The sequence below is a fragment of the Perissodus microlepis genome, chromosome 16 (assembly GCF_051167445.1).
Source record: "Perissodus microlepis isolate ML-2025 ecotype Zambia chromosome 16, ASM5116744v1, whole genome shotgun sequence".
In the NCBI taxonomy this organism is placed as follows: Eukaryota; Metazoa; Chordata; class Actinopteri; order Cichliformes; family Cichlidae; genus Perissodus; species Perissodus microlepis.
In genome coordinates, this window is record NC_140476.1 from 28,467,387 (window position 1) to 28,492,676 (window position 25,290).

A 25,290-nucleotide genomic window follows, 5' to 3' on the forward strand; every position below is an offset into this window, starting at 1 on the left:
TTAAGACTCCCTGGACAGGTCAGCAGTCCATCACAGGGTTAATTTGTTTAACATCTAGTTTAACAACCTGTGTATGCGCTGCTGTTGTTCATGTTTGTGCTGTTTTGGTCCTTTAGCTTAGCCCCAGAAACAGGGAAGACGGGGATCCCTTTGTAGTGGAGTGAAACCTAACGCTGAAAACAATTAAAACTGTCAGCCATTGTCTGCACTTCTCATTAGGCATTGCATTCTGCACAGGAGGAGTAAAAAGGCTGCTGGTGCTAGCACTGCTGACATTTGCCTCCTTAGCAGACTAATGTGACATTTGTGTGTCTGTGTGTGTCTGTGTGAGATTAATGCTTAGAAATAACCTAAGCATGAAGCAACCCTACCACTTGTCAGTAGTTTTTTTTCTTTTCTTTTTTTTCTGTTCTTTTAAAATCTTTGGTATGGATGCAAAACAAGGAGCAGAAGTCTGGCTTCATGCAGTATGGCAGCTCTCATACAGGAGCAAAACCTAAACATTATTCTCTTTCCTTATATTGCTCTTGTGGGTCTGGACAGGCTTCCTCTCTTTGTGAAGTTAGCTCGCGTTATATCATCACCTTTTATCAACCAGATGTACAATAAAGACATCTGCTCTAATGCAGGCTGTCTCACACCTCACTCTGCTAACCATTTCTTTCTTTTCCTGATTAGCAGTAATTTTAGTCTCAGGCTGAGAATGGATGTACACGCCAGCATGTAAACGTGCATGAAAAACGCCTGAACAGAGGGAAAAATACCCAAGTCATGACTGGATATTGATAACGAATAAGAAACCACACAGGCTAAGAACTGGACGCTGAAACATTACAAGTTAATAAATAAGTAAATTAATGAGCACACGCAGGTCTACAAACAACAAAACCGCATATAGAACATTTAGGTTTTTATTTTTCTCTTGTTCGTGACCTATTTGTATTCATGGCCTAACTGCTGATATAGAAAACACTAAAAAGCATTCTACAAACACTTAAGAAAATTCTTTGGCATCATTTGTGCTAAACGCTGTTCACCAGGCTTTTAAGTAAAGTAACGTTGTCATTGTAGAATAGCTGCAGCACTTTACAGGATTATTGATTTTATTTGAAATTAAACTAATACATAGTGTAGTGTTGAAGGCTCACGTTTTTTTTTGTTTTTTTTTAATATGCATGTTTCCATGATAGGGAAACACACACATGGGCACGCACACACACACCCAGTGAGTTGTTTTTCTCATCTTCTTAGAGATGTTGAACTGTAACTCCGGGGAAACTTGCAGCTGAGTCCACATGGAGCTCAGCAGGTTATCAGTTCCTCCCACATTTCCTGTGTTTGTCACACTGTAGGTCATTAATAAACAGTCGCACGTGTTTGCAGTCAGATGAAGTGCAAGCAAGTTGTTTGAAGAGTCATCATTTATTGTGTGTGTTTTTTTTTAAAAGCATTTAGGACACTGACAACTAAAGCAGTGCATCAAGGAGTAATGAAAATATTAGAGTCAAGTGTCAAGGCAGTGAGTCTGTAGTGTGTGTCCTATGTGCAGATATATATATATTTTTTTAGTTTTGATTTCAAGATGGGTCATATCTCTTTCATATTTGATAAGTAGCATGTAATTTGGTAAAACAAAAATCAAATAATGTAGCATATAAAGGGAAAAAGCTGTTTTTAAGCTAGAATTTACTGTAATGAAATTTGTTATTTCAAATGTAAGAAATATACTTTTTTCATTCATAAATGTAATGGTGGTTAGTTATTTCCAGCTGAACTGGTCATTCACTTTGTCTTCATTTGTCAGCAGCTCAAAGAGCTAACCTCTGCTGCGTATCAGCTGACATGCGGCTGAAATTATATTTGTGTAAACCCGGATGAGGGCAGGGAGAGATTCAAAGAGATTCTTTCAGTTTTTCCTTACTTCATTGACCACAGAAGAACAGCAAAGTGTCGTCGGCCTCCTGTCACCTTTGCTTCAGCTCCCCACTATGTTTGTTTTTCATTACTGAAGCACATCCTCGCGGGGTAGAGCCTTGTCAACACCCCTAGGGTTTGTACCGTCATGTGGAACCACAGATGATGTTTGTCATTCTGCCATTGCTGGTCTCCTCATTGTGTTCCTCCACACCTGTCCCATTTCCTGGAGCTGATGTAACTGCAGAGTAATGGGGTTGGGGTTAGGTTTCTCCTGGGAAAATGATGTTTATTTGTGTTTTCATTATCATCTGAGTAAAATGGTTTCCTGCAGATGTTTGTTGCAGTGATCCTCAACCTGCTGACCTAAAGAAATTCAATAGTTTATTAAATATCAATGTAAAAAAGGTAAACAGTAAATATTTTAGTTTTATTTTCCAAAAATAATGAAATATCAACTTCCTAGAGGGTCAGAGTTTGTTTGTAATGCCCATCTTTAATTAATTTCAAGCACAAGTCCCTCTGTACACCTTTCTTCCCCAAATGTTTTTTGTGTGCGTGTTAGCTATGGTTACAGTAACCCTTCTAATTTCACTGTGGGGATGAGCAACCGACTTGTGAGGTCTAATGGGAATCAAAGCAGAGCATAAAGAATTAAAGCTTATCTTATTCCTTCCTCCTGTAGGGAAGAGGAGGAGAGCCTGCGGGATAAGATCCGTGCAGACCACGAGCGAGCACTGCAGGAGGCAAAGGAGAAGCTGCGAAAGTCACGTGAGGAGCTCAAGGCCGAGATTCAGACGGAGAAGAACAAAGTGATGGAGGACCTGAAAAAGAAGGACGTAGGGCCCAAACCATTGCCGCCGGTACCCATGCCTAAGGTGGTGGGCGTGAGCGACGGCGAGCCCCCAGAACCCGACGTCAAAGAGAAACGAGACAAGATAAGAGAGGTAACGTGATCAGTCTCTTCTTGCTTTTCTTGATTTGATTCATTTTAAATAAGAAGTCAATCTGTTTCTCAACCCCCCACTGAGAGCAAAAACAAAAATGGCCCTCCCACGCAGGAAAGGTGAAAAAAAAAAAAAAATTAAAGTGCACATCAGTGATCTAGAAATTCAGATGAAAACAATTTCAAGCCCTTTTGCTTTGATATGGTTATGTTAATGCAGCAAGAAGAAAGAACTCGTTTTCATATTCATAGCTTATTAGACTCAGCTGTTACATACAGTTAGTGTTTGTTTTCAGTTCTTTGACAGCAGCGCTGCAAAACATTTGCACTTTTAATCACATATTTCCATTTTAAGAAAATACATCTTATCTTAGTTTTTGCTAAGGATTTTATTTGCAGGAAATGGAGATTTGTTGGTGTGTTGAGAAACGCAGGTGCCATTGTATGCGTTTGCCAGCATGGGACCTACAGTATAATACCACTTATGATATTATGTCTCCTTTCACTGTGGCAGCTTTGGTTAACATAGTTAAATCAATGCCATTAAATCCCATGAAGCCCAGTCTTGCAGTAAAGTACAGGATTGGTGTGTGGTGTATGTGCGGCCCAGTGAGTCCTCCTCTGTACTGTATATTTGAATACTTTTTCTGTTGCCTGTCTGCCTGAGCTCCAGCTTTTATTGAAAGCAACAGCGAGCCAGACGGACAGTGCATGTGCAGAATGCAGATGGTGCTATCTGGTCCCGCTCTCTATGCCAGGCCCAGCGTATCTCCCTCTCCGTGCTCCTCTTCCTTTCTCGCCCCCTGCAAGTTCTCCTGCATAATTGCCTCGTATCGTCTCCCATGAAACAGCACTTGGAGTCAGAACACTCGTGGCGTATGGGAGCAGGGCCCATTCACTCCAAACCCGCCTTTGTCTGTAAAGGCCCCTTTTTGTTCCTTTCATAATTACCATTCAGAGAGAATGCCGAACACTCCCAAATGAGCAAGAAAGTAGCAGCTGTATGGGCTACGGCACAGTACACTCCCCTTTTCCTGATTGCCTTGTGATTCCAAGGAGAAAGTCTAATCACACTCTGCAAAACAATTGCGACTGCGAAGCTGGAGCTTTTTCTTTTTTCCTCTTTTAAATCCCGGCTAGAGGCAGCCATTTGGCCTGCATTTTGCTGCCATGAATTCAAGTCCAAAGGGATGTTTCAGCATCCATCTTCTTGTCATTGTTCATTTTGTATGTAGACAGTCAGCAGCCTGTTACCACCCAGATTACATGGCGTTATTTCAACCGCCTGACTTTTTTTCTGACAGTGTTTCTCCTGCATCAGTTTTGAAGTTATTTTGATTTGCTTCAAATTGACATCTGCGCTCAGTCCGTGGCTGCGAAGGATCACTGATTGCAAATGATTGTTTCCGGTTGTATAATCAGTTTGGATTGTTTGCTGGGTAAGAAGTTGTCTGGTGGTCTCAAAACTCAAGCAACCACTTGTAAGAAAATAAAAGTTTCTTATTTTGTGGTTTAAATATATATTTGTTGAAAATGTTACGTAAAGCAGTTTCACCCCGGTTCTTTTTTATTCCTCAGGCCTCCAGAGAACACACCGGACTCAGTAGTCATTTCACAAAACCTTTATTCATCTTCAGTTACACATGCACCTTCTAAAGGGGAGATGTACAGGGCCGGTGTCCCTCTGCAGATCTTCACTTCTTTGTTTGTTACAACCAGTTTTATAGAAGCGACCCCATCGTAAAACCCACATGGTGTGTTGTAAATTCTGTGTTTGTGTATGTATGTGCGAGCACGTGAGCGCCTGTGTGTGCGTACCTGTGTGTGTATGTGAGTGAGTGTGCGTGTGGGTGTGTGACTTCTTGTCGGTCATAAAAGTCCATCTCCCCTCACCCAAGCTACACCAAATTCCTCTGCAAAACACAGAAAACATATTACAAGCACTGAGACCCCCACTCTGCATCCACTGGGCCATTGGCCTCTTGTCATCTTACTTTTACAGCTAAGCATGTGGGGAGTCTCCTGCAAACCTACTTCTAAGTTATGACAGTTATTAGGGCAGGGCGATATGGCCAAAATTATTTATCACGATATATATTTGAAAATTTGCGATAACGATATAACTGACGATATAATTTCTGCGAGACAAAATACAACTCCACAACTTTACTAGCGCAAAAACACCCCCATCCATTTATTTTCACTTAAAACAAGCAGCTGTTTTTTTTTAATGTGCATTAAAGCTATATAAACATTTAACAGTGCAAATGCAAATTCCTTGCTGAAAGTTTAACCAAAGGGCATCTCCAGTAGAAATGGGCTGACATATCCTGAGCATAACCATGTATAATATCCACTGAAGTTAAAAAGAGGTGCTTTGCTACATTAAACTGCAGTGTGCCAAATAAGAAAGTCAAATATGTATTTTTTTGGACCATAAGGTGCACGGGATTATAAGGCAACAAAACACTCAGATAAATCAAACTTTATTCAACTCATTCTTCTTTCTTCCTCCACTTCTGTACCATTGATTCATTAATGCTGTATTCTATCACAGCTGTTCTATTCCCATGTTGTTGCAGTATATTAATGACTAACCTCATATTGTGGATGGATTATCTCAGTTGTTCTCCTGACTGAAGTTTACAGCACCCTGCCATGCGACTGCATTTGTCGCTAACCATCAGGAACCTTCACGTTAACTTTTATCGAGGGGAAAAGTGTTAGCGTTCATCCTCCAGCTTCACTGTTTATGTTATGCTAACATAGCTGTGTCGCTAGCGATCACGTAGCACATCATTATATACCAGCTAGCCCAACTTCAGTAACCCTACAAACGTCACTGTGGTGTAGCTTCCTGCCTTCATTCATGTTGGAAGTGATAGCAGAGCTGTACGTTTGATTTTTTTCAGAAATCTCTCAGACAGAACATGCTATATCATGCTTAGGTAACTAGCGAAACTAGTGAGCTAACTTCCTGCTAACTTCTAACTCCGTTAAATGTAAAAAATTCTGTTTTCGTGGATGCCTGGATGTTAAACGTCATAGTTACACCTGGTAAAGCAGCAATGCTGATCGTTTTATTAAAGATGAAAGAATTTAGACAGTTTTTAACTCTCAGTGATGTTCGTTTGACTTCGGGACCTTAAAGGACGGAGTTTAGGACCCAGATTACTCCCAGATTTACGAGTACCTTAGTCCGACAAATACGGCAATAACGACGGCCCGCTTGCATGTTCTACAAAAAAATGTGCTTTGTTGTGTATCTGACGCACAAACACCAAACCAGTTAAGTTGCACCATTTTTACAAACTAATTCTGGTTCATCCGTTTCACTCAATCTGCTTTCCCCATTCTCATTCTCCGTTACCGCCGTGCATTTTCGGCACTGCGCATGCGCTTTTTACCCATATTCTATCGCGATATTTCATTTTCTTATTGTTGCCTAGCATTGTACTGGTATTACCGTGAACGGTATAATATGGCCCAGCCCTAACAGTTATGAGCTTTTATTACATTCAGGGACAAGCATCAGCATCAACATCCCCCAACTGTAACTTCCTGTCTCCTTTCATGACAGGCAGACCCCCAATGTCAATAAATTCCTCTCCCTCTACACAATTACACACACTCTCAGGCCTACAGCTAAACCAAACTAAAACACACAGACAAATCCTTCCCCATTCCTCTGATCTACTGCTGGACCCTCTCATCTAAGCAAATGTAAGCACATTATATTCTAATAATGTTTACTTTTACTCATAAAAACCAGCCAACACAAAATAGAACTCTGACATAAAACACTCGTCAATAAAACAACATAGGGGAGAGTGAGGTAAGATGAGCCACTTTTTACTCATGTTGCCCTGGATGTGAGAAAAAAATGACACAGAAATAGAATGATAACATATTCCTTTATTTCAGGATGTCTCCTTTCAAATGTAATGATCAGAATCTATGTCTGATGACGCTGCCCAAAATAATGACCTATTAAAAAAAAATGCTCCTTTGGCTCAACTTGCCCCAGATTAGGGGTAAATTGAACCTAGTCAGTGGGTAAACTGAGCCATCTTGGGGCAAACTGACCATGTAGTTTTTAAAATGTAAAACTGATCATATTGTGAAAACAAACCATTTTAACAGTTGTAAACCTGTGAGAACAAACCTGGAAACTGGTGGTTTCTAAACAAACCACCAGTTCAAAACCATTTATTCAAAAGAACTATTCAATATTCCAATGATCAAGGTTGCAGGGGAATATGAACTGTTGCTCCCTCCTTGCAGTTCCTCCAGCCTGTTGAGGTTGAGGTAGCTTCTTCAGCACATCCTTGCGTGGGAAAGATGCCTCATCATTTTCCTTGAACACAAACGTGGGTTTCTTACTGCTAGTGATCCCTCGGATTCTTCTGAGAAATCTGGCACTCACTTCGTTGTCTGCAAAGCTGTCAACCAGGCCAATGTAATGGTGGCTCCTGGATTTGGATGCAAATCTTACGATGACAAAGTCACCAACTACCAGGTCTGAGACATCTGGTTCACTTCTTTCATCGCTGGAACTGTCATACTCAGAAGTGTCTTCAAATGGGATGGGAACATCACTCTCCTCAGAGCTGCTTTCCACTGCAATTTTTGTCTGGGTTTGTTTCCTCTTCCACATTCCTTGCTTTTTGTGGATTATTTCTTTTTTGCCTTTCAGTTTATTTGTCCTTTCTTCATGGGCTCTCTCAATTGCCTGCTTTTCAGGTGTATCAGTCAGGATTCGTGTCTTCACACGCTTTCGATTTGTTTGTTTCCTGGGCTGCTGACTTTTGGGTAAGGGTAGAATATCAGTGGGAGACACATATCGAGCATGGTTGGGGTCACTTCGTGAACCACATGCATGTACAGGGTCTGGTGAAGGTAGCTCAGCAGAAAGAGAGGCTGAAACCACAGGTGCAACACCTTCAGCGGCAGGCTGCTGCTCCAGGTTGGGCCTGTCTGACACCATGGATGGCTCAAATCTGCATCAGAGAAGATATCTCTGTTGTAAGGGAAAATCCCAGTGGCTCTAAATCCCGAGGAGATATTTCGTGGTGTCATTGCTGACATGAAAGCATCATTCACACAACCAGCAATTTGGTATATGCTGGCAGTTTTGCCTGGGTTGGACCTCATCCAGCCATCAAGAGCTCTGTTGTAATAGGTTTCAAATGGACCATACACACACTTATCCAGAGGCTGAAGGCGATGGGAAGTGTGGGGTGGAATTGTGAGCATTACAATACCACTTGTTTTTGCTATGTCCAAAGCCTTCAGTGAAATGTGGGCTTCATGGTTATCCATGATTAGCAGCAGTGGCAGGTCAGGGGAGCACTTGGTCTGCTGAACCAGATGTTCAAGGAACACAACAAAGACATCTTCACTGATCCAGCCTGATCTTGTAGTGGTACCAATTGATCCCGAAGGTGCTCCTGCAATGAAGTGGTCTTTGTATCTAACCCTTGGGAAGATAAACATCGGAGGGACTGCGTTACCAGTCGCATTGACAGCACAGACTACAGTCACCAGTTCGCCTCTTTCAGCAGATGTGATGGAGCCCACTTGTTTTTTTCCTTTTTCTGCCACTACCTGCTTTGGTGTCTGTACTGTTGTTACACCTGTTTCGTCAACATTAAAAATCATGTTTGGGGGGAATTTATACCTGTCAAACAAAAAAAGAGCAATGATGATTAGTTAAATTTTTAAGTAATGAAAAAAATGTTAGCTGAGAGTACGCATATTTATTCACTTAACTGTTGTTTGTAGTTGTCATAAATAGTTATTAATGTTTTCAATTAGATAACTTCTGTTACCTGTCGATCACTTTAGCCAGATTGTCAAAGAACTCCCCAACTGTAGTCTTATTGAAGGCTGTAGCTCTTCCCAAAGATGTTGCCTCAGGCATACGGCAAGAGAGATGGTGGCGTGCCAAAAAATTCTTGAACCGTTCTTTACCTAAAAAATGTAATGGTAAAGTAGTAAACTACACAAAATACATTAGTCTGTGCCAACCTACTGAAATGTTGTTTCTTGCACTTCCTACCGGCTAAACCTTTCTCTGTCCATTTGCTGGGAGTAGGAATGTTGTTTCTGCCTGCCAATTCTAATGCCAGTTCACGGCATTTCTTTGGGGAAATGCCATGGAACTGCTCTGCAAGCTTCTTGATATGCTCTGCTAGCTCCTTCTCCACCTCCTCAGAGAAGACTCTCTTTGCTGAAGCTGTTCCACTATAGCCAACCGATTTGACCTCCTGTGTGTCCCTCTTTTTAATATATCTCCTGAGTGTTGACCTGTCAATTTGTCTTTCTTTAGCCACTGATCTTATGGACTTTCCTCCCTTGACTTCACTCGCTGCCCTTTCAATCTCCTCCAGGGGTGTTGAGCCCCAGCTGGTCTTCCGTCTGTAGGTCCTTGGCATGATATCTTTTCTATAATAGTTAACATATGACAAATACAACAAAAGGGTTCAGTATACTGAACTAAAATACTATTTAATAAGTCAGAGCCTTAAATAAATTTCAGTGCCTTATGGTGGGGTAGGTTGAACCATTGGATCAATTTACCCCATAGCCTTTGGCTCACTTTGCCCCATAGCCACCATTTTGAAAAAAACGGGCTAGCTTAGCAATTTAGGCTAATCTTTAGAAAACTTCTTCAGATGATATTATATTTTAGAAACCCACCAACATGTATAATATATCATTTTAGACACAGATACATTTGTTTTAATATTACAGTCAATTTACCTGATATGCAGAAATTTTACTTTGACAAGCAAAAAACATTTTTTTGTGTAATACAGACTTACCCCTTCTCCAATGTGCTCCTCTTTAATATAGCAGGATGGAAATGATGAGTGCTTCCTGGATTTATGGTCACATGACAAAACATGTACACAGTTACCTAGATACAAGGGGTGGTTCAACTTACCCACTGACTCATCTTACCTCACTCTCCCCTACAATGTTTTTGCCTACTGTTTCAGTGTTTACACATTTAAACGACTTGGAAACACTACAAGACACTGATAAAAGGATTAAAGAATGAGACAAAAGTTATAACTTAATAGTATTTTACCTATTCACCGGTTATCTGTCCACTTATAAAAGTAAACTAAATCATTTGCTGTATTTAAATGTACTTATAGGTTTCAGTGCTCTCCCTCTGCTCTATATTGACAGGCGACAGCTTTCCTAGATGGAACGTGCTCATTTTCAGTTTTTTGTTGTTTTTGGCTCTCCATAGCTGTTGCCACACTTATAATTCATCAGCAGGCGCTGTATTATGGATTTGTGTTCTGTTAATTGCTGGTCTTGACAAAAATGTGAAGATTTAAGACTAAAGCTGAAGGTTAATATTATTTGGTGCTTCATTGCACAGGAATACCAGATTATTAAAACCAAATCTAATAGACGAGAAAGGGTACTTTTTAAAAATGCAAATAAAGGATCTTTATAATTTCCATGAGCACTGCAATTTGGAAATAACATGGTGTTTACTGGTTAACGCTAAAGACTACAATTTTGAGCTTTTGCAGTCCAGCTCAGGGTTTGGCAGTCAGAGATATCGGTCCGATCCAACGTCGTAATCTTTCTGCTTTTTTGACCAGTCATGCTGCTCAGGCTCTTTGTTGCTGCAGAAATAGAAAAGAACTTGCTTTTATGACTTCCAAATGCATATTTCATTGACACCCCCCGTCTCCCCACCCCAACATCCAGTAGCTCAGAGCTCTGTGCTCTTTAGCTATTCAGCTAATTATGTGACCCAGACATCAGCGGCCATTAAACCTGTGTCTGGAGATGGAAAGAAAAAGAAGTGAATGAATTTGACTGTTGCCGTCTATTCCTGTCACATTATGAGGTATTGTTGGCCCAGAGCTGTTGAAATAAGGTGGCTGGAGTTAATAGACTGTGGCTCAAAGGCACTATTCACTTAAAGGAGTACTAAAATTTGTACATTAATAATATTAAAAAACACTAGTGCCTGTAGACAGGTTATAGAATAGGATGTCATGAACACTTTAAAGCAAAAGGGTGAAAAACATGATTAGCTTCTTAATCTATAGTACTGTAGATGAGAGATGGGCACAGATGTGAGTTCCAGTTGTTAAGTGATATTAACATGTTGTCACAGTGTCTATGTGCTGAGATGTTACTGTTAAAGAGTTGCTAACACAATGCTCAACATACAAAGGCTTACAGTATCTTACATTTAGGCCTGTAAGTATTTGGACAATGGATTTGATATCAAAAAATTAAAATGTGATTGAAGCGCAGACATCCAGGCTTGAAGTCCAGTCCAAAGCGCTTAGGAATTCTGCCCATTTTAATACAGGTTCTATATTCAGAAGCTCTAATTTAAGTGGACAATAGATTAAACATAAAAATGTTCAGTCAATAATGCAGTATTTTTGGATCATCAGCATACACTGTACTGTCCGACAGGCACAGAAGCGATTGGCGACTTGGCTTAGCAGTCGCTCAAATGTGACTGCAGTGCAAAAGCAAACGATTACAGATTTGTGGCTGATATTGGAGGTAGCACCTGTGTGTGTTTCCCTACAGAGCTATGGACTGCGGCTGTAAAGCCCAGATAAATCAATGACCAAAGCAGCCCTCTTTAAGTGCTGTCTAAAAGGTGCCGCTATCCAGGTGCATCGGCCCATAAAGACACAGAAAAGGTTTCCGATGGAGATGTGAAAAATCTGCAATTGAACCCATGAGTGTCCTCTCCTCCATCTCTTGTGTCAAATCTTTCTTTCTCACAGGTGTCCTCCCCCAGTCGTGTTTTCGAAGCCCTAATAGTGTTTGGCAGATGGCCTCATATGTTGTCTGCACACCGGGTCTATACTGCAAGTGTGTGTGTGTTTGTAGCACAGTTGCCTCCGGGGTAGGGCACAGCTTAGCTTTCATCATTCTGTTTCACACTCTCTCTGGCTCTCCAAGTCTTCCCCTCCTCTTGCTCTTAGCCCTCATTCTCTCTTTCTATTTTGATCTTATCATTCTTTTCAATTATTTTTGTTTCCACCTCAGTCTCTTTCTTACTATTAAATCCTTCCCCTTAACTCTCAGCTCCTTTATTCAGCATTATTTAAAAGTCCCCTCGAAGGATTCTCCCTCATTGGTAGCTACAAGTCTTAATAAAATCATAAGGATTTCCATATTGATTTGCTGAACAACGGGCGCTTCTCATCTTCAGACAACACTGTGTATTATTTGTATCTAACACAACAAGTAGGCTACAGGGAAAGAGAGAATCTACACAATATAAACAGGCTTTGTGTTATCTGTGTTTTACTTCCTTTAGAGCATGTATTGTGTATTGTGGCTGAGCTACAAGCGTTGTTTTTTGTTTGTTTGTTTGTTTTTTTTCTTTGAGGCAATCATGTTTGGTTGTGTAAGGCTTAATGCTTTCTTGTAACCAGCCTTTTGCAGCACGAGGTTAAGTGGTGACATTTGACAATCCATCCCTTCAGGAGAAGGCAACAATACACACGATATGTGCGAGCAAATAATAAGGGCAGAAGACAGGTTCTGAAAAACAGAACACTAATCCAGAGGGGAGAGTGTTGATCATTAAAGCCATTTGTCTTCTATAAATGAAACATAGTAAAACATAAAATCTAAATTCCCCAGTCGCAGAATCATCTCCTGTCAGGACAATGGAAGCAAGCGTCTGGAAAGCAGAGCTCATTAGCAAGAAACATCATTTATATTATAATTCACAGCATAGATTATTTCAACAGCACAATGTTAGCACTGGAGGTAACCATCTTGGAATATAGACGAATGCTCCCAGGCTGGAGTAATTAGAGCTTTTTCCCTGCTTCGTTATCTGGATGTTACTGCGATGAACCTTATTGGCAGTAAGTGTTAGAGGTCCAGGGCCATAGCTGAAGGCAACTCTAAACACACAGGTGGACATGCCTTTGAGAAATAGAAATGGAGGAAAGGTTCTGCCTATTGTTTTTAATTTTTTTTTATTTAAGGCCAAAGATTCTGTCAAACTATTTCAGGGACAGGGGAGTGTGCATGTCTCAGCATTCTGACTTTTGTCTCAGCATTCTGACTTTTGTCTCAGCATTCTGACTTTTGTCTCAGCATTCTGGAAAAGAAGAAAAAAAAGACATGCCCACTTTTTTCTTCAGTGGCTCTAATCCTCTTCCATATATTTCTGATGTTTTATCCTGGAAAAAAGTCCTTCTTCCTATCTCATGTCTTCATAGTATTTTCTTACATAAAGTTCCTCAATCACATGAGAAGTTCAAGTTCTCAGACTTTGTCTGTTGTGCTTCATTTTGAAGCACGCTAAAAGGTAATACCCTCAACACAATTTGTTTTAGTCTATTATTAAAAATAAATTAAAAAGGCTCTGAAATGTATGTCTGCACAATAGTGTCCTTCAGTTTAGTTTCACTCCATGTCTTCTGTTGGTAGTCCATGCTCCACCATGGGGCTCTATTCTCCACCAACGGGACCCTCTCCTAGTTTGAGGAACAGAGATCTGATGAGACAGCAGTATTTTATCACAGCTTGTGTCAAATGTGTTGAGGTCCAGTCACTCATATCACAGTGCAACAATGCAAGTAAAGGTTTAGTCTTAAATATTAATACTGGTTGAACTGCTTTTCTGCCCCATTAGTAGGGAAAATGCTTTGTTTGCTCACAGTATGCCGTAATGTTTTTACATATTAATAAATACTAACCATGATAGGAGAGCTGTAATGACGTATCAGTGTTAGATTACTCAAAGCATTTGAATATCATTACAAGTCACCATTGAAGTTTGGAAAAAGACAACTTTCTTTAATAGAGGTAGAAATCAGAGTAACTCGATGATGATCACTACACAGTGATTTTGTCGTACTCAGTACATTGCAGAACGGTCATCTATCATACATTAGAGTGTCTGTAAATTGGAATTGATTGTCTGTTACATTTAAAGCCCTTCATGACTTGGCTCCAGGTTGCCTATAGGAATTGCTATGTTGTCACACCTAGATCATCAAGTTACAAACCCCTGACCACAAACCTTTGTTGGGTACTAGCCAACGTTTGTTTTTCAAAGGCTTTTCTTTCTTCAGTAATTAAAAATATCATACAGGTATGTCTACATACTGTGCATGTACACAGAATAGTTTAGAGTACTGTACCTTACTGAAAAAATGAAGAGTAACCATGACGATCCCAGACGATGTCCTTGTTTTCTTCCTTCCAGCTCCGCTTGTCAGTATTGCTTTGCTCTAACTTGTACTTGTTTACTGTCCTGCTACCAGATGAGTGTGAAAAGAATAATTTAAAGTAGTAAGTACTTTTGAGATTTGTTCACATATAGAAAAGGAAAAAAATCTACTGCTGCACCACATCTATGTTGCTACTTCATAACTAAAGTTTCCACTCATCAGTAATAGTCTTTTATCGCAAAGCAGTTGTAGCCTTAATCTACAGAGTGAACATTCAGAACATTCAGATTTTGTCTCAACAGCTTTAAAGTTATTGGCCATGTTGTCATGTGCCCTGTCATCCTAAACTGGTTGAATAAAAATTAAGTGTGTGTGTTTTCCTCTGTCATTTGTTAATCTCTACCCTCCATTTGCCTATTGGATGGAGACCCAACAGTGCGTCCCAGTGCATTGCCTGAGCTCCTCGGACACTTACACTTAAAATCTAAACACAACCAGGCTTTTGCAGTTTGGGCTCCTCGGTTTTGGTCTGTTATTTACCTTACACGGGTTTTTTCGTTCTTTCTTTTGGGTTGCTAATCTGCTATAAACAGTTTTGCTGAAGAAGGTTAAATGGAAGTGTAGGAGTAGCCAATGCTGGTAGTATATGTTCCGCGTTGCTGATTCATTAGCTGATACCTCTGGAAATATCTGATGGTAGAGCATGTCTGTCAGCCAAAACTAAGAGCTTAACTGCACTTTGCTGGAGAGCTGGTGTTGAATACCTTTATCGGGTGAAAGGCAGAGAGCGTCCTGATTGTTTTAAGTACAGGACAGGCATAATGAGCCTCAATTAGACCTCAGGTGATGGAGAGAGAGAGACATTGAAAGTGGCAGAGGACAGGCTCGACTTACAATGGTCATCTATCCCTTTGGGCTGCTGCCACAGTACAACAGCTCTATCTCTAATATTTTTTCCTGTCATTTCAACAATAGAAAAGTCTAAATGACAGCAGTTTAATCTTTTCATCTCTTCCCTTCCAGTAAAATCACAGGGCTGACAGTGAAAAACAGATTTCACTGTCAGTCATGTGATTTCCCCCCTCCTTATCTTGTCTGTTTACAAAATATCTGCCTGCCTTGTGTATGTGTTTAACTCGGTTTGCTCACTTGTCTTTGTGTGGATATCTTGTGCTTTTACGGATGAGCGTCATACATCAAACTGTATTTTTCCCCCTAAGAGTGAGCAAGAATGGCAAAAAACTTTTTTTTGTACTTTCAGGAAACTGTCTGACATTTCAGAACTGGCTCAATTGACGAAAGAGAGAAAGCTGCAATTGGACTGCAGTTTCTGTCTCAAAGTGCTTTCTCATGGGGGAATTATGTGGTTCTCCTCTATGTAAAAGATTGAATTAGGTTGTGATTCTTCAGTCCTTCTCCAAGCTTAGCTGACTGTTTTCCTTCAAGCTCTGGTGTCAGCTGTAATCAAGTGTGCACCTGAATCCAGGGCAAACTACCACATCTATGTTGCTACTTCATAATTAAAGTTTCCACTCACCAGTAATTGTCTTTTATCGCAAAGCAATTGTAGTCTTATCTTGGCTTTGTTCACAATAATATTGACTTCATACTCTCTTGGGGATAGAAATAGCACTACAAGGTTGCTAGTACACATCAAACCTATAACATAAATTTACAGCAAGTGACATTTTATGGATTTTTTTTCCCCAAGAAATATTAGATCTTTCTTACTGCTCAAGCGAAGGAAAGTATGTTTTTTTCCAAAACAACCTTTCTGCAGTGGATGCTTTATTTGATGAATATTTTATATAAACGTTGCACAAAAAGTAAGAAAATTTGTGTTTGGATAACTTCTGTAACAATGCTTCTTCTCCTTAATTGGTGCCACATTTGTAAGAAAAATGCATTTGTGGGGTAGTTAACAGATTATTCTGTCATTGACTCTTGTTTTGATTTTCTATATCCCAGGTGCTGACTATTAGGTGCCTGATTAGCGCCTGATTAGCAGCACCTGTGAGCATGAACCCTGCCACGTTTGACTGATCTTAATATGGCCCATAGGGCAACTTCAGCCTGGAGTTTTGCAAAACCAAGACATGCAGCATTATTTGGAGTGAGAGCTAGTATCATCTACAAATTGAAAGCCAAGTTCCATTTAATGGAGGATGTACAGTAAGTTGACAACATAAGAAAACAGTTTCCTCACTCTGTCTGCACTTAAGAAGTGTAGGTAGTCGTCTACAGATCTTCTATCAAGGTTTGCAGGATGATATGGCTGATGGCTCTCTACCCAGAGAATCCAGAACAGACTGCACACAGCCAGGGCTACCAGGAGGCCTGGCATGACTTCCTGTTCACCGTCAGACCCAATTGCGCTTGTTTCGGCAACATGTGCACTGGAATCTGAACATGTGGAGGAACATTATGTTCAGTGATTTGTCCAAATTCTGCCTACAGCAGATGGCTTGTAAGAGTGGCTTAAACACAAGTATGGAGACAGCACAGAGAACGCCATGCTGTTTGCTGCACCATTAGGGTAACGGCTTGGTGGAGGCAGCATGATGGTGTGGAGCAGCATCTCAGTCATGGGAAAAATGAGGCCTGTCATCATTGGAGACAATCTCAATGCTGAGAGAGATCAGAATGAGATTCCACAAAGAGTGGCAGTCCCATATCTCCACAGTCTGGGGCCAAACTCTGTCCTTCAAGATGAAAACGCTTGCTTACACACAACAGGGTTTATCGGAGACTACCTCCAGAATTTGGGAGTGGAAAGGATGGAACGGCCTGCCTGCAGTCCTGACCTCAGCCCCATTGAACTCTTGTGGGATCAGCCTGATTGTTCTGTTCGTGCCAGCGTGACCAGAACAATCACATTGGCATACTTGTGACAAATGCCAGGCTGTTGTGGCTGTGGATGATTCTGGTTATCAAATAAATAAACTGTTAAATTGCCAATTGTTTTTTCAATCTTTAATCATTCAGTCCAGTAAATGGCACCAAACAAGAGCCAATAGCAGAATAAGCTGTTTGGCATCGAAAGAGAAGATTTGGCAAGTTTTTCTTGGGCACAACTCGCATACTCAACTCTGCTGCTCAACTCACAAATGCAAATGTGACACCATTTAAGGGGAAATGACAGGCTTTCCAGCACTACAACATTTATTGCCAAGGATTGTTACAGCAAAGAAATAGTCAATAAAACACAAATTTCCTTACTTTTTGTGCTAAGTTTAGTAGTTGCGCTTATCACAGCAGCTACAAATCACTCAGTAGACAGATAAAAAACAGATTGACAGCCATTATCCAAGTCATTGTTACAATACACTATGCAGATCATTATACATTCAAGGGCCTCGCTGCATTGGGTGTGCAGACATCTGTTTACATGGACAAAGCTCCAGAGTGCAAGTGATTACCTGAACTTTCATATTTATTCAGCAGTTCTGCTCTTTAAGAACACTTTGTAAGCACTGCATTTAAATGTGAACAGGATGATGATTCAACATTTCCAGTGCAAAGTGCATTCTTGCCCATAACACTAAACCAAAACAGAGCCCACTTTAAAAGACTTTCAGCCACCTGCTCCCAAAACCATCATGAGTAATGAATCACCAGGTTTCGAGTCGCAAGGAAATGAAATTCTAAGTCAATACAAAAACACAGAGCAGAGATATTAAAATTCTGTGAACTGGTATTGAATCATGAGCAACAAGTCCATGACTGACCTCTTCTGTGTGATGTACATGCAAGTTAATTAGTCTGAGATACTGATTGCAGGCTTTTTATTCTTGCTAATGACACTCTTAAATAAAGAGTGTTTTTTCACTGTATTTTCATACATTTATTCAGAGACTGAAGGCTACAGCTCGATTTCATGTATCCACCTGGAAAACACTTTATGTCAGCAGCAATATAATCAAATTACAGCATTTACATTTATGTTAGACGACTTTTAATTAACTGCTTTAGCCCACTTACAATGAAAATTAAAAAAATGTTCATGACCTGTGTAGTATGTTAACACTATTGGAAGTAAAAATAACATGAACTCCAATTTTGAAAACACAGCTTCCTTTCTTTTTTCTTTCTTTTTTTTTTTCTCAAATAAAGCTCTGACTTGTCTTATGAGTCTGTAGTCTGGGAGAGAGTCCTTTAACTCTGTCTGAATAAAATACAGTATATAAAGACCAATGTTGGGCAATTAATTATATAGTTACTTCTTCAAAAAAGTAACTGAGTTTTGCAAACAACAAAGTTTTTTTTTTTTTTTCAACATTTCAAACTATTTACAGAACAATCAGCTGTTCTGCATCAAATTTGATGCCACACAAATTATTTGTGCCACTCCAAAAAATAATTTCTGTCCACTATGAGATAAAGGAGAACAACGGCCTGATGACAACAGGAGATGTATCACTGCTGTAACACCTGTAACATTCAGCAGTCGCCTCATTGTTCTGACACACACAACAAAACTATTGACTACACTACACACTAACTACACAAGATTTGCGCTAAACGTTGCAAATCTCTCACATCTCAGAGATGTGTCACTCCTAAAACTTCTCCCTTGATTGGTCGACATGGTACATTTTTCCACCAATAGGAAAGGCTGGGGTTTTTTCTGGTGTTGTTTTTGGTCACAGGCGGACAGTGCTTTCAAGCGTTTTCCTTATAAAATGCAGTTTTTACCGTTTCTTCCAGCAGTAAATATAAACAACGATAGTATTCAGGAAGAAAACCAAACATTGCAGATATTTTTATCATAACTCTGGTTTTACGTGGCCTATCAACACAATTTAAAAACTGGTATAAAGTCCACACTTTTTCCGTCAATTGTTCTGTCTGTCCTGCTCACATCTCCAATGATTGTACACGTTGTCATTAACGTGGCTTCACTCCACATCAGCCACACCGCTTTGCTAGCTAAAACACCGGTGTCGGCACATAAGGACGCTGTCATAGCTTGTCAATGACGTTGATTAGCTGCGTATATACGAATGTGAATCGCATTATTGGCTGGACTATGGGATAAGGTGGCATCGTTCTAATCCCGTACGGGAGCACCTAGTCACTGACTAACACTGCAAAACAGAATTGTTAAAGTATTCATTTTAATTTAAATTCAGGTTGGATTGTTTTTGGGGGGCGCAACACAGATTTTCTGTGCGCAGAGACCGTGCCAGCAGTGCGCAATCGCACACGTGCGCAGCTTAGAGGGAACATTGGTCAGCAGTATGTAGTAAATATTTTGGATGTGAAAACGAGCTGCATGTTCAAATAGTGAAAAATGTTTGCCTCCAAGTTTATTATAAATGGTCACAGTGTCAAGTTCACTTACAGTTCTTTTCCAAGTTTGATGTGGTAAAGCTTAGGCTTATTTAGCTTGTGTACTTGGTTGATTTAAAAAAAAATGCAAAAAGGGTTAGATAATGTAAAAAGTCCTGATTTATTTGTCCAATATTTACTCTATTCTGCACTTAATACTTATGGTGAGTCATCCTCTCCCCTTTAAAATATCTCACTGGAAAATATAATCTTCTTGGTTCTCACTTCTAGTCTTAGTCATTTTCTTCTAGTTCAGCTTTGATAAAAATTATCAGTATAAAATCCATAAGCATTGCAGCTTCTTTATGACTTGAAAATGTCAATATGATGCATTACCTTTGAAACTGTGAGTTATTTCATATGTTTAGTTATTTATAGGCCATTACTCATTGGTAGTTCCATATGCAACTGTTAGTCACAACATTAAAACTAGCTGCCTAATAATTTGTACTTTGTTATTATGTCTTTAAACTACAACTCGTGGACAAAGAACTTTTGTGGTTAACCTGGGGTGCCGGGCCTCTGTGATTTGGACTTTTCTAGTGTATTTTTTGGATGTTTGCTTAGATCCAGATGTTTGGAGTTTGGCAAGATCAGCACCTTAATCTGTTCAGGAAAAGCTTTTGGATTGTTGCTTGTTGTCCTGTTGAGGGAGGCTGCTGCTGTGAGAGGGTGCCATTGTCTTCCTGGTGGACCTGGAAGCCTTACTCTCACTGATAGTCATTTAATTCACTTTACTAAACTCTTGCCTTATCTCTATTAATCTCTACTTGTTGATAAATGCCTTTAATAACTTGCAATCACCATTTGGATTAAAATCTGGCTTCTGAGACATGCTCATTGTCTCCTGGAAACATGGCCCCCGTTGATTTTTGTCCAGAGATTGATAGGATTGTCGTCATGATGGGGGGAATTGTTTGATTTGGATGGAGGTTCCATACATAACACAGAGGTAACCATATTATGAGCCACCATCTCTTGAACTCTTGGCTTCAGAGCTGTTTGAAAACAGCCTATCTTGACTTTTTTACTGCCTCAATTTCATGGGGAATTTATTGCCACCCTCTGCTTAAGTGCCATGAATGTATTTACTGCAAGAGGCAATTCAGATGTCACACTCTTACCACCCTAATGCGTCTTCTGAAAGGACTTCCGTTAAGCCAGATAGGAGGCCTCCATGGGGCGAGTTGGAAGGAGATGAGAAAGATGAGGGCAGGCAGACGGGTGCTTTAAATCAGTCAGACTGACTCTGGAGGTCACTCTAAGCAGCACATAACTCTCCAGCTCCCCAAACCTCCAAAAGCTTGTCATTGTGTCCCACTTCTGTGTGAGCTGAGCTGATTTTTTTTTTAATAATTTATTTTGTATTATTTTTTTTAATATACATTATTTTTTCTCGAGTAATGGCCTTGGTTGCAGCCGCTGGCTAGAGAGAGATTTACGAATATTTCATTGCCCTGTGGTTGTCCATGACTGTACATTGTAATTGTGTTTGTGTGTATGAGACTGCAGCACATGAGCCATAAAGGGTGTCTGAATGATGGCTGCTGGTACTTTGGGTAAGAAATGGCCACGGGCACATTGTGCTTCTTGTGTAGGGCAGGCACAAACAGCCTACCAGGTTGCCATTGTGAAGGTCATAGCTTTTAACACATTGTGTAGACCCATAAAGATGGAGCCAAACCTGTCTTTCTGACTAAGACAGCTAATTTTCTTGATTTAGGGAGTTGGATTCTGTGAATAAAGAACATTTAAGAAGACATCGTGTCTTTGGGATAAATTTACAATTTTATATCTATGTAGGAATACAGATTGGTTGCCGACTGTTTTCACACATTTCAGTCTTAATAATGCCTATTTACCATAAGATCAGGGTTTTATTTTGCATTCTTGACTCTGGAGCAGCATTAAATGCATTACATATTGAGAGATTCATACAAAGCTGCAGTAATTTATTACATACACTACCAGTCAAATGTTTGGACAGACTTTCTCATTTAATGGTTTCCCTTTATTTTTATGACTATTTACATTGTAGATTCTCACTGAAGGCATCAAAACTATGAATGAACACATACAGAATTATGTAGTAAAAAAAGTGGGACATTTCTCCAAACATGTTTTATATTTTAGATTCTTCAAAATAGCCACCCTTTTCTTTGTTTACTGCTTTGCACACTCTTGGCATTCTCTTGATGACCTTCATGAGGTCGTCGCCTGAAATAGTTTTCAACAGTCTTGAAGGAGTTCCCAGGGATGCTTAGCACTTGTCGGCCCTTTTGCCTTCACTCTGTGTTCAATCTCATCCCAGACCATCTTGTTAAGGTCAGGTGACTGTGGAGGCCACTCTCCTTCTTGGTCAAATAGCCCTTACACAGTCTGGAGGTGTGTTTGGAGTCATTGTCGTATTGAAAAATAAATGATGGTCCAACTAAACGCAAACCGGATGGGATGGCATGTCGCTGCAGGATGCTGTTGTAGCCATGCTGTGGCAGTGTGCCTTCAATTTGTATAAATCCCCAACAGTGTCACTAGCAAAGCACCAAAGATCTCAAATTTGGACTCATCAGACCAAACCACAGGTCTTCCATCAGGTTTTCATCACATGTCCATTCCTCATGTTTCTTGGTCCAAACAAATCTCTTCTGCTTGTTGCTTTTCCTTAGTCGTGGTTTATTAGCAGCTGTTTGAACATAAAGGCCTGATTCGCACCAGTCTCCTCTGAACAGTTGATGTAGAGATGTGTCTGCTACTTGAACTCTGTGTGACATTTATCTGGGCTCTAATCTGAGGTGCTGGTAACTTGTGTTTTCTGAGTCTGGATGGATTTATCCTCAGCAGCAGAGGTGACTCCTGGTCTTCCTCATGTGAGACATTTTCATCCTAGCAGTTGATGGTTTTTGCGATTGTACTTGGGGACACATTCAAAGTTTTAGCAATTTTCCTGACTGACTGACCTTCATTTCCTAAAGTAATGATGGACTGTTGTTTCTCTTTACTTAGCTGATTGGTTTTTGCCATAATATGAAATCTAACATTCGTCAAAAAGGGCTGTCAGCGGTGCACCAACCTGACTTCTGCACAACACAACTGATGCTCCCAACCCCATTAAAAAGGCAAGAAATAAGCTCTGACAAGGCACACCTGTGAAGTGAAACCATTTCAGGTGACTACATCATGAAGCTCACTGACAGAAGGCCAAGGGTTTGCAGCGCTGTCAACAAAGCAAAGGGTGGCTACTTTCAGGAATCTAAAACATAGGACATATTGAGAGTTATTTAGCATTTTTTTCTTTGCTACATTATTGCATATATCTTTCTTCTTATACTTGATGTCTTCAGTATGTATCTACAATGTAGAAAGTAGTAAAAATAAAGAAAAACCATTAAATTAGAAGGTTTGGTAGGACTGGTAGTGTATCTCACAGTGGAACATTTTCCCACCATTTGCTTTAACCTTTTAAATCCTTTTACACTTCGGACTGCTTTTTACATTTTTTTTTCCTCAACCAAAATGGAAAGACAAATCTTTTTTGTGGGCTGGCCAAATAAATTCCTCAAATGAGAAATACCACTGCCTTTTCCATTGGACCCTGCACCGTGTGTGAGACTTCACTTTTTACTTTCGAGCTCATCAGTTGATAAGGTGTGGGAGGGAAAGAGAGGTTTTTAATCTCTCTCTGGCTCTGACCTTAATAACACAGGGCCACTCCTGGGCTGCCAGTTCATTCCAGAGTGAGCTGGAGTGTATAATGTTGCATGATTAATACTTTTGCAGTTGCAGTATAGAAACTGGGAAGCATGAAAATAAGCAAAACACTGTAGAGGGCAATAATAAAAACCTTCAGTCACAGGTTTCCCGATCCTTAGGCACAGAACACAACAAGACACGATTTTATTAAGTTGGTCTTCAGACACTGAAACCATGTGTGAATGTGTGTTTCATTATGCAGTTGAAATGAGGACAGGCTGCCTTACTGAGACGAGTGTGCTGATTGATGATGATCCAGTTTATGACTAATGACTTTTTAATTTTTAAAAAATGGCCTGGATTTGGAAAAATAAGGAGAAATTGCCAGGAGATTGTTTCTAAAAATTCTCTATACTACAAGTGAGTGCTTCGATCACTGGCTAATGTAGCCATTCAGAAATAATGGTTACAAAACAAAAGATGCCTATGAACATACAGACATATTCATATTCCTTGACAGTGCTACTGTCTTCCTGTATTGGTATTCTGGATTGACGTGCCATATCTTGATACATGTCAAGGGATGCTGATACACCAAATATCAGTATTTCAAAAAATACATTTAAATAGTTGAATGAATACTATGAACAAGAGGGCTCATCCCATGCACAGTCATCCTGAGATGACGTTAGTTGAGCAAACTTGCATGAAACCGGCTCGACTCAAAGAGCATCCAACACTGGGCACACTTAGCTTCAAAGAGTTATCAGTTAATTGCTGCATTATCAGAAACAGATTGCACATAATTCCCAACTTGACCTCATTAGTTGGAGACTGTGACAAACGTTTATGGCAGGTTTTGGTTGCAGTATTGGTATACTTGATAATGACATTTTGTTGCAAAAAAAATAACCAAGTAAGATAACATTATCTCTTTATTTTATTGGATAAACAAAATTTTGACAGTCTATCTCTGAGGACATAATTTACAGCTTAAAAAGCTGATAAATTGCCATGTATGTTGTTGCAATACTCAGCATATCGCCAAAATCGCAATAATAATTAATCGTGAGTGAAGACATTTTCTGATGAGCTGTTTCCAAACGCAAAACATTTTCCTCCTCGTCTCTAAACTCTCTTGGAAAAAGAGATTTTTAATCTGTGAGATGTATACTTGGACAGATAACGGATATAAATAAATAAAATGCTTATGTACTACCTCTTGCATCATCTTGCAGCTTTCAGTTTTCGGTCTTCAGCAGAAAAAAGAAAAAACAATGCAACAACAAACACATCAGGCTGTTATACCTGGATAAATGCTATATTTTTCTGCATTTTCTGAAGTAGTTTGTTCTTCAGACCTGGCAGAATAAAAAAGCAGTAGGATGTTTACCAAGTCATGACAAGTACTAATGAGGCAGGATCTGGTAGACTTGCAGATAGTAAGATTCAACCTAGACTCCAAATGAGAAAGCTACAAATTTATACTTTTTTATAGGGGGAAAAATCCTCTTATCTTGTAAGTAATGGTTTAAGCAAATTGCCATTGTCCAATAAAAAAAACTTAGGAAAACATTAGCCTGTCCATTCGTTACAGTTCAAATTGAGGAGTTGGAGGGGGAAAAATGCAAAATAGCATAGAAGTGGGATTTTAAAATTAAAAGTATATGCAAGATAATAGTATAAGTATAAGCAGCTGCCACAGAAAAGATGAATCATGTGAAACAACAGCGTTGTGTTTCTACTGGTGCTTCTCTGAAGAGTTGAACAGGCTCCCTTTATCCTACACCACAAGCTGTTGGATGTCTCCACACTCCGAGATGTAGTAATTCACAGTGGGTACTAACTGGAAAGAGAAGTAATCGCCAACAGCACTGACTGGAGGTAAAGACGTGTGTCACGGCACATTTTGTGGAGGAATCTTTGGTGCAGTGTGGGTGGGAACATACTTAAACATACCCTTTGTTGCACAGTTTATCACGGTGTCAATGCTTTGTGTTCAGTTTGGCTTAAACACAAAACTTTTTCATGTTTTCCGTTATGAAATTGGTATTTGTGATACTTGTAAGTTCTTATAAAGGTGTCCATGAACAGATTAATTCCAGCAACACTTGAAGTGTGGAACAAGAACATGGATAATTTAACAGAATGTCCTACTCCCTACTCTGAACTACATAATACAACATAAAGCCTAATAATAATAATAAT

General features: G+C 39.8%; 1 protein-coding gene across 2 annotated transcripts in view; it reads left to right on the forward strand.

Annotated features, from left to right (window-relative positions):
• man1a2 (mannosidase, alpha, class 1A, member 2) overlaps positions 1-25,290 on the forward strand; it is a 143,052-nt gene that overhangs the window by 27,449 nt on the left and 90,313 nt on the right. For both annotated transcript variants that reach the window (XM_084907950.1, XM_084907951.1), the window contains exon 3: positions 2,600-2,861. In XM_084907950.1, coding sequence (XP_084764076.1) covers positions 2,600-2,861 — 262 coding nt within the window. The remainder of the gene's footprint in view (positions 1-2,599; positions 2,862-25,290) is intronic.